Genomic DNA, 16,108 nt, shown 5'->3' on the forward strand with positions numbered 1-16,108 from the left:
GCCCACCCAACTCCCAGGCCAAAACTCTGTTATACATTTTATACTTGTTTAAACCTGCATCCTCCCCCTATTAAAAGCATGGCAGATTTTAAAAACCAAATGTAGATTCTAATTGTGAGATGTATTTGTAAAACATTTTTCCAGTTTATTAAAACTAGACATGGAAGGATTAGATTTTCATTGGTAAATGTCAGTAAATGACAATTTCATATAAATGAACGGAAAAATATTTCCGTCAATCAAAATTACTGCTTGAGAATTTATTTGTGATTTAAGGACACTTACTTTGTATATTTTGACATGTAATGTTGACAATTTGTGTTTTAACAGTTCTACTGCAATTCAAAAAAATTAAAGCTTTATCTACTGTCATTAAACAATTATCTGACCCCGCCCCATACGTTTGCACAGGAGTGAACATTTAAATCAGGCCTGCACAACATGCGGCCCACGTGGGCTCACTGTGCGGCCCGTGGGGATTGAGTAGGTGGGCTCACTGTGCGGCCCGCGGGGGGGCTGAGTAGGCGGGCGGGGAGTTAGTAGGCGAGCCGGGGGAGGGGGGGGCTGAGGAGGCGAGTGGCGAATCGGTGGCTGACCTGTTCTACTGATCTGGTCTTGCTCCCATCCCCTCTCCCAGGGCCGGCTCCAGGCACCAGCAAAACAAGCAGGTGCTTGGGGCGGCACATTTCTAGGGGCGGCATTCTGGTGCCGGCCATCATAGGTGCCGACTCCGGGGCATGGGGGAAAAGTGCCCCCGCCACCCCAGCTCGCCTCTGCTCCGCCTCCGCCTGCTCCCCTGAGCACGCCGCCGCCACTCCGCTTCTCCCTCCCCCCTCCCTCCCAGGCTTGCCGTGCGCGAAACAGCTGTTTCACGCAGCAAGGCTGGGAGGGAGGACAAGCTGAGCGACGGGGCACTCGGGGGAGGCGGCGGTGGTGGAGCGGAGGTGAGCTGGAGCGGAGAGCGGTTCCTCTACCCCCCCATTACTTCCTGTGCCCCCCAACCCTAGCTCACCTACGCTCCGCCTGCTCCCCTGAACGCGCCTCTGCTCCACCCTCCCTTGTCTGAGAGGGAGGGGGGAGAAGCGGAGCAGCAGCACGCCCGGGGGAGCAGGCGGAGCCGAGGTGAGCTAGGGTGGGAGGTCGCGGGGGGCCCGCAGGAAGCGATGGTGGGGGAGAAATGCGGCACGCCAGGGGAGGAGGCGGGGTTGGGGATTTGTGGAAGGGGATCGGAAGGGGTGGAGTTGGGGCGGGGCCAGAGGGGCATGAAAAAAAAGGGGGGGGGCGGCCAAAAATTTTTTTGCTTGGGGCGGCAAAAATCTTAGAGCTGGCCCTGCCCTCTCCAAGGGTTGCAGCTGTCTGGAGGTGCCTGCCTTCCACGCCTTCCTCATTCATACCTCATTCATTCAACAGGGCAATTGATTACAAAGTGGGGGGAAGATCTTATTCTACTTCTAGCAAAAAGACATTTTTCTTTTACCTTAGGGGCCCGCTATAACAAATTACAGAGGTTCAATACTGTTTCGGTGGGGTGGCGCTGGGGAAGGAGGGTTTGTTTCCGCAGGGAAGGTGGCGCTGGGGGGGGAGGGTGTTGTGTTTCGGCAGCGCTGGGGGGGTTGTTTCCGTGGGGCGGGTGGCGCGGGGTGTGTGTGTTGTGTTTCGGGGAGGCTGGGTGGCGCTGGGGGGGGGGTTGGCAGCGCTCGGGGGTTTCGGCCCTCAGCTGTTTTCTTTGGAGTAATATGGCCCTCGCCGCTTTACGAGTTGTGCAGGCCTGATTTAAATTATCAACAAAAAAACTTAAAAATAAACAAACATTGATATTTTCCATCAATATTACCAAAAAAAGTCTAATTCTGCCAAGCCTAATTAAAAGTGTTAAAAGTTGCAATGACAATGAACAAACAAACTGTGCTCTATTGAGTATTTTATAGCTTCTTTATTATTTTTAGAATGGTTTTACACACAATTAGAGAGCATTCATTTTTAAACTGAACTTCTGTGTTAGTCTGAAGAGGCTATTTGGCACTGTCCCTTTACAATGAACGTCAATGTTTTTATGCAGGTACTTCTACGATTTCAAAATAGTCATTCGGTAGAATCACATAGCCTTTTCCTGCCACTATGTCTTTTTCCTTCTGAAACTGAACGATCTCTCGCAGTTTTTCAATCTGTCTTTCCTGACGTCTGCATCGCTGCTGCGCTGTCTTGAGCTTCTTTCGCAGTTTTTCAACTTGTTCCTCCAGCTGCTGAATTCTCTTTCTTTGATGTACTGTATCCTCTACAGTATAGTTGTGATCACAGAAAACGGCAAGATTATTAGGGGTCTGGAGAGGAGGCATTAATAATCCAATACTTGGATCTACCAATCTTGCATCTATTTGAGACAAAGGAAAGGAAGGTTGCGGTGGGGCAGGTGGTAGCAGAGTAGGGGGTGGTGGAGGAGGGGGTGGTGGTGCGGCAGACAGATCTTCGGGTTGCTCTGTAAATTCTTCAGTCTAAAACAGCAAGACAGAAAGTACATTTTAATCTGTTTTGTGAACAGCATTCTAATTGCCACATATCTGTATGCAACAGTTGCAGCACCCAGCTGACAATGCACTACGCATGGCTGAAATTAGTAAATGAAGGTGATAAGCACCCCCCTTTTTAGCATTAATTCTGTTCATGAAGTTTGATGGCCTACATTTTCAAAAGTGATTGGGATTTGGGGGACCTCACTTTTCAATGCTCCGTTTGAGCCACCCTAAAAGCTTTCAGAAATGCTGAGCACCCACCTTCATAAAAGTCTCAAGTTGGACACCTAGAAATTGAGGCAACCAAAATCTCTAGTCACTTCTGAAGACTTTGTCAAAACACTTATAAAATTATAAACTGTCCAGTCTTTAACTCCACCACACGGTTGAAGGGTTATCAGCTGCAAGAACTCATTCACTCACTTTAACCTAGATACACTTAGTGTACTTACCTAGCCCAAGTCCCCCCAAAACAGGTAATGAACAGAGGGAAGACTTAAATCCTTTCTGCCCCAAAGTTATAGAGAGCATTCAGAATTGCATCTGCTTGGACTCACATGAAACAGTGCTCTTGAAACACAACAGTAAGCATATCCAGTATCTAGCAAAAACAGCTAAGAACTTCTCGGTGAAAGATGCATTGACCTAGAAGTCAATTTTGTAACTGCTTTGATGGGCTCAATGCATTTAATGGCATTAACCGTGTCAGAGACAGAGATGCTATATTCTTCACCCAAGTACTTGCAGATTACGTAACCTATTGCCAAATCCTCAGAGCACAAGGTTCTAGGGGTATGTTTATACTACATAAGTAGTGTAGATGCTTCCTACATCGACAGAAGAGGTTTTGCCATCGATGTAGATAATCCACCCCTCCGAGAAGTAATAGCCACAAAGAATCCTTCTGTCAACCTAACTCTGTCTACAGTGAGGATCAGATTTACCTATCAGGGTGCAAAATTTTTCACAGCCCTGAGCGATCGAGCTAGATCTAATATATAGGTGTAAAAGGCCATGGAAATACAGCACTATCCAAGACATCCTAGCCAAGCAATTTAGTATCTGTTTTTAATCTACTGCCTAGACATTGCTCCTGCATAGACTATGATACTAAGCAGAGTGTAACTGGAAAGTCAGTTTTGCTTCCAGTGTTGATTTAAAGTTTCTTGTAGGTGCCCATGTATAATCAATCAGTATACATTAGCACAACCTCAATCTGACAATCCCAGTTGTGTGCCTCAGATCAAATGAACCTATGTTTTTGTCACAATGTATCTTTTAGCCTCACACATGAAGATGTCAAGCATTTTGACAAGGTCAAACTTGTACTAGTCAACCGTAATTCTCAGAGCCCCCTTTGTGGGGAAGATTGCAAGGGAAAGAGGAAGGGGAAAGCATGTCTCTCAGTGAGCAATTCACCCTCCTTAGGAGCACTTGGGACAATCTGACAATTGCCAACTAGACTTGCAGAAATTGGTATCCTCCAATTCTAGTCTCCCCTTTTTGGCTGATGGCACATGGCATCTTTCATAAAAGATCTCCCTCTCAGTATATACGTGGCCTTCTCCCTTGGTAATCCATCACTGACATATTATGGGCGAATTCAAAGCATTTCTTATACCCAATGAAGTTTTTGTCCCAAAGATCCTACCAGGAAAAACGGCAACAGGTATTAAAATAAACAGTATTACACAGCTTTTTACATCAAGATAATCAATCTGAACCCTGCTCTGAGAGTAACGGTTACCGCTATCTATGGTCATTTTAAAATTGCTGCAAATGAGCTGGTAATATCAAAACAGCTCGGAGTGAACAGCTGTGCACATCGCCAAATCCACCTCCACAACTGACACTAACAGGCATCCTTACTAACAGTACAAAAAGAGGGGGCAAGGAACAAATGAGCAGAGAGAGAATTACACTCTGCTCCCTAGAAGTGGTCAATCCACATGGGTTGAGGCAGAGTGGCCAGATGCAGGAACCTGAACTGCCACTGATCCTGATCTATTTGTCCTGTGGCATGGGCAGCAACTTGGTTAGAATATTCTCCATCTCACCCTTTCTCTTGTGTCTAATTTGGCTCCCACCATACTCATCTTTTCTATCAGGGAAACACAATCAAAGAAGAAAGTATAAATAAAGAGTATTTACCTGAAAGTTGCTCATCTTTTCTTGCACACGCTGTGTCTGTCTTTCTTTCTTACTAGCTGCCTTCCATTTTCCACTTACATTCCCTCTTTATTTCCAGGCTATTTTCTTTATTTTCCTACTCTCCTGTGTGCCACTCTTCCTGTGTGCCTCTCTCCCCATCTTTTTCCCCCTCTGTCATCCCCCCCATATCTCTCTTTGAGCTTTTTCTGCTGTTCTTCTGCTATTCTCACCATCCTTTCTGTTCCCTTCTCAAAGGGGCAAGAGAAAAGAGATTTATTGGTGCATGTTTTATCTCCCTTACAGAAGCTAGGAATCCTCCAAATCACTCCTGTTCCGTGCACTCAGTGTGCCGAAGGGGAAGAATTGAATAACCCACTCTAGTCCCAAGGGTAGAGCCTGAGTATGTCACTCGGTGGTGCAATGAAGAAAAAACACATGTGCTCTGTCAGGAGGAGCTACATTTGATGTTTGGAGGCAGTAACACTGCGTATGTAACAGACAAGGTGTGTGAGGGGTGGGGAGTAGGAAATGCAGAGGTAATATTATGTATACTTCTATTACACTCCACTTTTTCTTGCACTTCATTTTACCTCTCTGCTAAAGCATAGGCCAGGGTGTGTAACACTCTTTTCTGAAAAGATAGAAGAGTTCGACCTCAGAGCTATGGGATCAAAAACCCTGAATGTAGGAATTAATAAACAGTAGAGCTATCAATAATCACACTGTTAAAGAACAATAGAATACCATTTATTTAAATATTTTTGGCTGTTTTCTACATTTTCAAATATATGGATTTCAATTACAGCACACAATATATAAAGTAAGCACTGTACATTTTATTTATTTTTATTACAAATATTTGCACCGTAAAAACAAAAGAAATAGTATTTTTCAATTTGCCTAATACAAGTACTGTAGTGCAATCTCTTTCTCCTGAAAGTTGAACTTACAAATGTAGAATTATGTCCAAAAAATTACTGCGTTCAAAAGTAAAACAATGTAAAAATTTAGAGCCTACAAGTCGGAGTGTTGCTCTTTTAAGACGTCTGAAAGAACACTCCACATCTCATTCCTCTCAGATTTTGGATGGCACTTCGGATTCTTAAACCTTGGGTCGAGTGCTGTAGCTAGCTTTAGAAATCTCACATTGGTAGCTTCTTTGTGTTTTGTGAAATCTGCAGTGAAAGTGTTCTTAAAACAAACATGTGCTGGGTCATCATCCGAGACTGCTATGACATGAAATATATGGCAGAATGTGGGTAAAATAGAGCAGGAGGCATACAATTCTCCCCCACCAAGTTCAGTCACAAATTTAGTTAACGCACTATTTTTTTAATGAGAGCCATCAGCATGGAAGCATGTCCTCTGGCACGGTGGCCGAAGCATAGGAATGTTTACTATATCTGACACATAAATACCTTGCAATGCCGGCTACAAAAGTGCCATGCGAACATCTGTTCTCACTTTCTGGTGACATTGCAAATAAGAAGCGGGCAGCACTATCTCCCATAAACGTAAACAAACTTGTTCGTCTTAGCGGAACAAGAAGTAGGACTCAATAGACTTGTAAGCTATAAAGTTTTACATTGTTTTGTTTCTGAGTGCAGTTATACAACCAAAAAAAACCAAACTACATTTGTAAGTTGCACTTTCACGATAAAGAGATTGAACTACAGTACTTGTATGAAGTGAACTGAAAAATAGTATTTCTTTTATCATTTTTACAGTACAAATATTTGTAATAAAAAATAATATAAAGTGAGCACTATACACTTTGTATTCTGTGTTGAAAGTGAAATCAATATATTTGAAAATGTAGAAAAACAGCCAAAAAATTAATACATTTCAATTGGTATTCTATTGTTTAACAGTGCGATTAAAACTATGATTAATTGCGATTAATTTTTTTTAAGTTAATCACGTGAGTTAACTTGATTAATTGACAGCCCTAATAAACAGCAGAGAGAGCGCGCTACAATTCCTTAGTGAACAATTAATACGCATACAGACATTTGCAAAAAGTATTAGGAATACTTTTGAAGAACTTATTAAATAAACTATTAGGCAGTAAACCTTTTGGTGATCCTTATATAGACTTCCTCACTTAAAAACATAAGAACAGCCACACTGGGTCAGATCAATGCCATCTACCCCAGTATCCTGTCTCCAACAGTGGCCAGTACCAGAGCTTCTGGGGGAGTGTACAGAACAGTTAGAGGGATCCATCTCTGTCTTTCCCTCCCAGCTTCTGGCAATCTGAGGGTTAGGGTCATCTCAAGCATGGGGTTGCTTCCCCAGCCATCTTGGCTAGTTCTTTTTGAACCCAGTTATACTTTTGGCCATCACAACATCCCATGGCAATGAGTTCCACAGTTTAATTATGTGTTGTGTGAAAAAGTACTTCCCCTTGTTTGTATTAAACCTGCTACCTATTAATTTAATCGGGTAACCCCCGGTTTTTGTATTGTGGGAAAGGGTAAATAAAACCTCTCTATTCATTTTTCCATACCATTCATGATTATACCGACCTCTGTCACATCACCCCTTAGTCATCTCTTTTCTAAACTGAACAGCCTTAATCTTTTTAGTATCTCCTTGTATGTAAGCTGTTCCATACCCTTGATCATTTTTGTTGCCCTTCTCTGAACCTTTTTCATTCCACTATATCCTTTTTGAGATGGGGAATCCAAAACTGGACACAGAATTCAAGGTGCAGATAAACCAGGGATTTAATATAGTGGCATCATATTTTCTGTCTTATTTTCTATCCCCTTCCAAATAGTTACTAACATTCTGTTACCCTTTTTGACTGCTGCTGCACGTTGAGCTGAAGTTTTCAGAGAACTATCCAAGGTGATTCCAAGGTCTCTTTCTCCAGTGCTAACAGCTCAATTAGATATTCCACTATATATGTGTAGATGGAATTATTTTTCCAGTGTGCATTACTTTGCACTTATCAGTGTTGAATTTCATCTGCCTGTTTGTTGTTCAGTTTTGTGAGATCCCTTTGTAACTGCAGTCAGCTTTGGACTTAGCTATTTTGAATTAATATGTAGCAATTGCAAATGTTGCCATTTCACTGTTCACTCCATTTTCCACATCATTAATGAATATGTTGAACAGGACAGCTCCTGGCAGAACCTCTCGCCACCGTGAAAATGGACCCTTTGTTTCTTATCTTTTAACCAGTTATTAATCCATAAGAGTCCTGTTATTCCAGGACTATTGTGTTTCCTTAAGCGCCTTTGGTGAGGGACCTTGTCAAAGACTTTCTGAAAATCCAAGTACTCTACATCACCTGGATCACCCTTATACAGATGCTTGTTGACACCCTCAAACAATTCTAATAGATTGGTGAAGCATAACTTCCCTCTACAAAAGCCATATTGACTGTTCCCCAACAAAACATGTTTATCTGTGCACCTGATAATTCTGTTCTTTACTATATTTTCTACCAATTTGCCTGTTACTGAAGTTAGGCTCACCAGCCTATAATTGCCAGGATTGTCTTTGGAGAGTGTTTTAAAAATTGGTATTACATTAGCTATCCTCCGGTCATCTGGTACAGAGGCTTGTTTCAGCAATCAGTTACATACTATAGTTAGTAGTTCTGCAATTTTGTATTTTAATTCCTTCAGAACTTTTGGGTGAATACCATCTGGTCCTGGTGACGTATTACTGTTTAATTTATCAATTTGTTCTAAAATCCTATTGATGCATCAATGTGGGACAGTACTTCAGATCTGTCACCCAAAAAGGATAACTATCGAGAGTTATCTCCCCCACACCTTGGTTTCTTTACATACATTTCAGTGTAAGTCTGCAACAGAACATACACTCTTGTACACTTTAACACATATACACACTGCCTTCACCTCTTCTCACTTTCTAATATGGCTTCAAAATATGCCTGTGTCACCTGGATTCTCCAGAGCGTGAGAAGGGCAGCCTCTCTCAGTACCCTCCAAAACACATGAGAATCTCCTAAGCAAAAACAGCAGTTCAAAAGATTCTTGCAGTCAGCAGCTAATTCCAGTCCCTGAGCTAATAGTTGACTGCTTAATTGGTATCTATGTAGTGTTGTTGTAGCCACATTGGTCCCAGGATATTAGAGAGACAAGGTGGGTGAGGTAATATCTTTTATTGGACCTACTTCAGTTGATGAAAGAGACTAGGTTTTGAGCTTACACGGAGCTCTTCTTCAGGTCTGGGAAACGTACTCATTCCGTCACAGCTAAATACAAGGTGGAACAGATCGTTTAGCATAAGTAGTTAACACATACACCTCTACCCTGATATAACGCTGTCCTCAGGAGCCAAAAAATCTTACTGCCTTATAGGTGAAACCGCGTTATTTCGAACTTGCTTTGATCCGCTGGACTGCGCAGCCCCGCCCGCCCCGGAGCACTGCTTTACCGCATTATATCCGAATTCATGTTATATCGGGTCGCATTATATCGGGGTAGAGGTGTATTTTCAAGGGACCATTGAGGATGGGGACCGAGAGTTCAGATATAAAGTGATCGCTTTGTGAAAAGTGTTACAGGTGATACGGTGTTTTTGTCATTTATCAGTTTTCTGTATGGGTTCATTCAAGTGTGCAGTGATTGTCTCATTTCACCCACATAGTTGTTATTGGGACATTTAGTGCACTGGAGACATGTTAACAGGCTACTTCACCTTAAATGGTCTCTTGAAATATAGGTTAACTACTTATGCTAAACTACCTGTTCCACCTTGAAAGCTTGGCTCTCTCACCAACTGAAGTTGGTCCAATAAAAGATATTACCTCACCCACCTTGACTCATTGGTTTCTAGCAAGATAGGGAACCTATACCTGTATCCAAAGTGAGACAAGTATTGGAACACAGCCTTCATATCAGAAACATCTCTTTGGCCCTGCATCAATCAGCTGATGACTCCAATTCACATATTTATAACCCTTTCCCGAGTGCCAACTGGCTCAGCTCTCAGGTGGTGATTGTGTGGAACCACAAGACCACTTGCTCTTAATGGAAACTTTCCATATAGCTTCACAAAAACAGCTGAGCATTTCTAGTTGTTACCATACCTCTCTTCTATATGTCTCGGGACCCTTCTAAGTTCTCCTGCTCTCTGCACATGTGCAGAAATAGACGATCAGACTTAAATCCGTATCTCCTTAACACTGCTTCTCTCCCTTCTTTGCATTTTAAAAAAATATATACTTATACTGCAGTATTTGACTATGTATACATAAATTAAAGTACGTATTATAAGAAAGAGTTTTCATGTTTACCTTTACCTTCTCACTGGGTTCAGTGTAACAAAATATTGTGGGCACGGCATTTTCTTTCAGTAGCTTGTTGTTGCACTCTCTTTTAAAGCAATCTGGAGTAAAGTGTTCTGAACAAATGCTGCTATACTTTGTTGGTTTGAAGTTTTTTCTTTTAACAGCAGCTTCCCATTTTTTGCAGAGATCAGGTCTCGTGAGAGGAAACCTGCAAATGAAATGGACCTTCAGCTCCATTTCAAGGTTTTCTAAAAGAAGCAATAGCACTGTAGACATACATAAGACACTTAAGACAACGTATTGGTGTAGCATCTAGAAACACTAGTCATGGACCAGGACCCCCAGTGTTAGCTGCAATATAAACAAGGAACAAAAGCCCCCCCCTCCATACTGCTACGTTCAGCACCATTGCTTACGGCCTGATTTTGCAAGCTGATAAACACAGTCATCTCCTTGCTGGGCATAGGGGGGGCAATGGGGAGGCACAAGGGGTCACCTTCATGGATCAGCTGACAGGGAAGAGCCCAGGGGCAGGTTTTTGCTTTATTCAGGGGAACTGAAAAAGCCAGGCCAACATCAGGCCGCCCAACGAGCAAGTGGCAATGAGGATTTCAATACAGAGCACGAGGCCTCAAACAAGCATGTTCACAGGACACCTGCAAAGTGTGAAGAAGCCTCAGGCTCCTTTGCAAGCTCTCCTACGAAGCTCAAACCAAGTGGTGCAGATGCCTGGAGCCAGACCCGGTGATGGGCGGGCTGGCGCAGCCCCTCACTTGCCCAGTGTTTACATCCCCCTGTGGGCTAGGCCGTGCCCCTGAGCTGGCCGGCCCACGCCAGGCAAGAAGGCTGCCTGCTCCAGGCACCAAACAGTCACGTGGCCCAGGGTGCCAGGGCAGATCCGTCCCGTTCCCCAGGAGGAATGGGGCAGGCTGTCTGTACAGCGCCGATCACAGCCGGGCCCCCACCTCAGAAACCCCTCCCCCCGCGCGGGAGGAGCAACTGGGACAGGCCCACTTGCGCAGGACTCCCCCTGGGCGAGCGCGCTCCCCAACAGCCGGTGCGCACGCGCTCTGGGCTTCTCGCCAATGACGGTTACTCCCCGCGCCCCCAGCGCGCCCCCTGAGCATGGCCCCTCCCCCCGCCGTGGCGCGCTCCCGCCCCGCGCAGGCGCGCTCCTGCCCCGTCCTCACTTGTGGAAGGAGATAGGCTTCTCTTTGTCGTATCGGTTCCGGCAGCGGTAGGCGGAGCAGGACTGCACCATTCTCCCCCGCCGGCGGCCACCTGCTCCGCTCCAGCACCCAGAGAAGAGGCGCGCAGGGACCCAGCTAACTCAGTCACTGCCCGGCCCCCATCCCCTTTGCTATTAGCCCCTAGGAGCAGAAAAGGGACACGGCCTCTCCCGACTTCAAGATGGCGCTGCCAGCTTCAGCTCAACTCTCGCGATAACAGCGCATCGCTCTCCTCTATTGGCCGGTCCCCTACGCGTGGGTGGAGTCTTTCCGATCAGCCCACCAATAGGCGCAGAGACTCTGAACGCGGCGCGGGCCCTAATCGCCCCGCCCCTCCCTGTTCTTTGCCCTTGCTCCGCCCCCTTTGTTCACACATCTGGACAGGAGCCGGGCAGTACCTCCCTGCACTCCTTCCAGCTTGAGGCTACCAGACCGATTCATTTGCTGATAGGGTGACCAGACAGCAAGTGTGAAAAATCAGGACCTGGTGGGGGATAATAGGAGCCTATATAAGAAAAAGACCCAAAAATCGGGACTGTCCCTATAAAACCAGGACATCTGGTCACCCTATTTGCTGAGTCCCGCTCTCCTGCCTTTGGCCAGCAATTCTGTCCCCTCTAGCTGCTAAGGGCTGCTCTCCTGGGTGAGGTGGGAAACATCAGGCGGGCCAGGGCTCCTTCCCTCCTGGGGCTGCTTCCTGCCTCCTAGCTTCTCTCCTGCCTACTGTTTTTCGGGACAGAACAGTGGCATAGGCCACTGCCAGAGCGGTGTTCCTGGAAGTGTAACTAAGGCTGTGTCTACACTGTAGGGCAGTGGTTTCCAAACTTTAACAACCCATGAACCCCTTTCACTAAAATGTGAAATCTCGTGAACCCCCTCCTAAAAATGAATATTTCCAGGGATTTAAGTTTAAATCTCCTCAGTGTGATGCTAACATTCATTCACCTCTCACTGAAGCAAAACAGCACTCTAGAGAAAATGACTTAGTATCAAATTACTGGGGCACCTGAACACTGCTACATTGACTACTACCAGGTTCCGGCTGGTTTGGCGCATAAACACCTTTTCTTCCACCACCAGGGCCATCCCTAGGAGGGTGCCCTGCGAGGGACAAATTAGCCTGGACCACCCCCCATGTACAGCGTGGCCCCTGCTCAATCTGTCCCTCATGCCACCCAACTTCCCGTCTGCCAAGGGGTCTGAGCTGCCACCAGCGTGCCTGGGGTCCCAGCTGCCTCCCTGCCCGCAATGGGGCTCAGGCTGCTGGCCCCACACTGGGGTCTGGGCTGCTAGCTCCACACTCCACAGGGCTCGGGCTGCCGGCCCCAACTGCCCGGCCCCACGCTGACTGGAGCTCGGCTACCCACTCAGCGCTCCACAGGGCTCGGCTGTCTGCTCCGCAACTGGGTCACACCTGCTGCCTCCCATGCCTGGGGTCCTCTGGCCACCATTAAGGAATTTTTTCTGGCAACCCCCCTGTAACATTGTGCGAACCCCCAGGGGTTCACAAACCCCAGTTTGGGAACCACTGCTGTAGGGTGACCAGATAGTAAGTGTGAAAAATCGGGACAAGGGATGGGGGGTAATAGGAGCCCATATTAAAAAAAAGCCCCAAATATTGGGACTGTCCCTATAAAATCAAGACATCTGGTCACCCTATTACACTGCCACTTTCAGCGCTAACACTTTAGTCGTTAAGGGGTGTGAAAAAACACACTCCTGAGCTACAAAAGTGTTAGCGCTGAAAAGCACCAGTATAGACAGTGCTTGATAAAGCTATCACTGCTCATTTGGGGTGGGGTTTTTTTTTATCACCGGGAGAGCTCTTTCCTGGCAATAAAGCGTGTCTACACTGCCCACATCACAGTGCAGCTGCAGCCACACTGTAATGTGGGCAGTGTAGATATACCCTAAGCCATGTGGATAGGGAGAAGCTGAACAGGCCAGCGTCCTGTAGAGGCCCTGGGGGAAAAGGAGCTTGGTTTGGAGGTGCAGGGACAGAAGCACTGAAATGTGCCAGGAAGCCGGCTGAGTAGATGAAATGTGATGGGGAACAGGGACAGAGGAATTCCTTGGCTGGGGGGACAACTGGTGGATAATAGGGGCAGAGGGAGAATTGATATATTAATGGATCGGTCACTAAGGCCTGAGGTTCATTCATTCAGCAAGCTCAAGACGGCAAGCACTGAGTGGCTCAAAAGGAGCTATCATCAGCTTGGTCAGGGCCACATTAATACCCCTGACCCAAGGAATTTTAAATAGAGATTTTAAAAAATTGTAAATCCCCCCCATCCTGTTAACCGATGACACAGTTCTCTAACAGCTCAAAAATACAATACATAATTTTCCCCCTACAACCTTGAACACATTTAGTATTTTCTATTTTGTTGTGATGCTCTGTACCTCAAGGGGAACACCCTACACCCCCATCTTCATCTTTATAAAATGATTGTGTGGTATCCAATGCAAAGTTTGTCATGTTGGGTGTCTTCGAAAGGCTCATGATGCACTGAGCATGGTTGTTATAGTAATTGTCACAGTAATGTTATAGGTTATAATTTCATATATATAGTTATGAGACTGAAAATGTGTCCTCATGGCTTAAAGCAAGCCCATGCAAATCCTCTCCAAGAACAGAGAGGCAGTTTACACCTCATCAGGGCATGGATGGGACAAACCCAGCCCAGCCTCACAGGAACAATGAACACTGCCTTGGGCACCAACAAAATAATCTGTTAGACCCTTGAGGGAGTCACCCCCTTCCTTTGGGCAGTTTGGGACTGCGATGAGGTAATGCTCACCTGACACTGAGGAGGGGGGCAAAGCCAAGAGGGAAGAAAGAACATGATAAAAGGGAGAGGAGACTGCCATGCTCTCTCTCCTCCACCTACATCTACAGACACCACCACCAAGCGACTGAAATGCTGATCAAAGAGGAGAGCCTGGCTGAAAAGTAACCAGCCAGCCTGTGGTGAGAAGCATATAAGTTTGTAAGGACACTGAGAGTGTTAAGATCAACTTAGAATGTGTTTTGCTTTTATTTCATTTGACCAAATCTGACTTGTTGTGCTTTGACTTATAATCACTTAAAATCTACCTTTATAGTTAATACATCTGTTTGTTTATTCTACCTGAAGCAGTACGTTTGGTTTGAAGTGTGTCAGAGGCTCCCCTTGGGATAACAAGCCTGGTACATATCAATTTCGTTGTTAAATTGACAAACTTATATAAGCTTGCAATGTCCAGCAGGCATAACTGGCACTGCAAGACGGAGGTTCCTAGGGTTGTGTCTGGGACCGGCGATATTGGCTAGTGTCATTCGCTTGCAAGTAGCTGGGAGCAGCTTACATGCCAGAGGCTGTGCGTGAACAGCCCAGGAGTGGGGTTCTCACAGCAGAGCAGGGTAAGTCTGTCTCCCAGAGTCAAGGATTGGAGTGGCCTAGCAGATCACTGGTCCAGACAACACCAGAGGGAAACGTCACAGTTGTACCCTGCGTATAGTAGATAAAGAATTCATGAGTCAGTTGTATACAAGATACACATTGACTAAAGCAAGCTATTCTGCAAAGCCCTAGCCCAGAGGTTTTCAAACTGTGGGTCCGCGAGCTCCATTCAAGTGGTCCACAGATAGTTCCCTCTAAGACAATGGTTTTCAAACTTTTTTTCTAGGGCCCAGTTGAAGAAAATTGTTGATGCTCACAATCCAACAGAGCTGGGGATGAGGGGCTTGGGGCGTGGGAGGGGCTCAGGGCTGGGGCAGAGGGTTGGGGTGAGGGCTGTGGGGTGAGGCTAGGAATGAGGGGTTCAGGGAGGGGGCTCTGGGCTGGGGCAGGGGATTGGAGTGCAGGAGGGGGTCTGGGCTGGGGGTGCAGGCTCTGGGGGCACTGGGAATGAGGGGTTCAAGGTGTGGGAGGGGGCTCTGGGCTGGGGCAGGGGTGCAGGAGGGGGTCAGGGCTCTGGACTGGGGGTGCAGGCTCAGGCTGGGGGTGCATGGCACTCAGCCACAGGCACTGCCCCCCCCAGCTCCCATTGGCCAGGAACCAGCCAATGGGAATGCGGAGCCAGTGCTCGGGGTGGGGGCAGTGCATGGAGCCCCGTGGCCCCCCGACCTAGGAGCCAGACCTGCTGCTGCCCTCTTCCAGGGCGCAGCGCAGTATCAGAACAGGTAGGCACTAGACTAGGCTGTCTTAGCCGGGCAGCACCGCCAATGGGACTTTTAACGGCCCAGTCGGCGGTGCTGACCAGAGCCACCACGACCCAGTACTGGGTCGCGACCCACGGTTTGAAAACCACCGCGCTAAGATGTGCGCCTGGGTGGCCGCACATGAGAGACTGAAGGGCCACCCACCTAATTAGTGGAGCCGTGCAGGACCCTGGAGAGAGATGCACATGTAAGGGGAAGTGGTGGCCTTGGGGGGGGGGAATAGGGGGCAGGTGGGAGGAGGCAGTGGGGTGAAAAGAGGGAGTGGGGGGAATTTGGGACGTGCAGGGCTGCAGTGGCCAGAGAAAGAGGCAACTTTCCCCAGCTCCAGGGCTGCAGCTGCTGGGGAGAGACCCCCGTCCTTCCCAGCCCAAGCTCAGGGGCTGCCATCACAGGGGAGTCCCAGAGGTACCCTCCTCCTTCCCAGCCCCAGTTCGGGGGCTGCCGCGGCCAGGGAGAGAATGCACATCCGTCGCATTAGAAAGGTAAGACTACTGATATTAAAATATGAAGTGTGTGATTTTATTTGTAGAACAAAAAACTTTAATTTTATATATATATATATAAAGTGCTTTTATCATATATATACCATATATATAGTGCTTTTATCCAAAGCGCTTTACAATACTTAGCTAACAGTACAAACAACATTTGGAAAGCTCATTAAGTGGTCTGCCGAGAGCCTCTGCAATTGAAAATAAAAGTTTGAGAACCACTGCACTAGCCTATGTTACTGTACACCGTA

General features: G+C 46.6%; 1 protein-coding gene across 2 annotated transcripts; it reads right to left on the reverse strand.

The window, feature by feature from the left end:
- Positions 1 to 1,913: 1,913 nt before the first annotated feature.
- THAP1 (THAP domain containing 1) lies at positions 1,914 to 11,366 on the reverse strand. 2 transcript variants are annotated; one of them, XM_065406695.1, is made up of 3 exons: positions 11,124 to 11,366; positions 9,946 to 10,141; positions 1,914 to 2,492 (listed from the first exon to the last, which is right to left on the reverse strand). In XM_065406695.1, the coding sequence occupies exons 1-3, from the start codon at positions 11,192 to 11,194 to the stop codon at positions 2,052 to 2,054; spliced, it is 708 nt and encodes a 235-aa protein (XP_065262767.1). In that variant the 5' UTR covers positions 11,195 to 11,366; the 3' UTR covers positions 1,914 to 2,051. The 2 variants fall into 2 exon arrangements, with proteins under 2 accessions (XP_065262767.1, XP_065262766.1); XM_065406694.1 differs by having other exon boundaries at positions 9,940 to 10,141.
- Positions 11,367 to 16,108: the final 4,742 nt, after the last annotated feature.

This window comes from Emys orbicularis, chromosome 6 (assembly GCF_028017835.1).
Source record: "Emys orbicularis isolate rEmyOrb1 chromosome 6, rEmyOrb1.hap1, whole genome shotgun sequence".
NCBI lineage: Eukaryota > Metazoa > Chordata > Testudines > Emydidae > Emys > Emys orbicularis.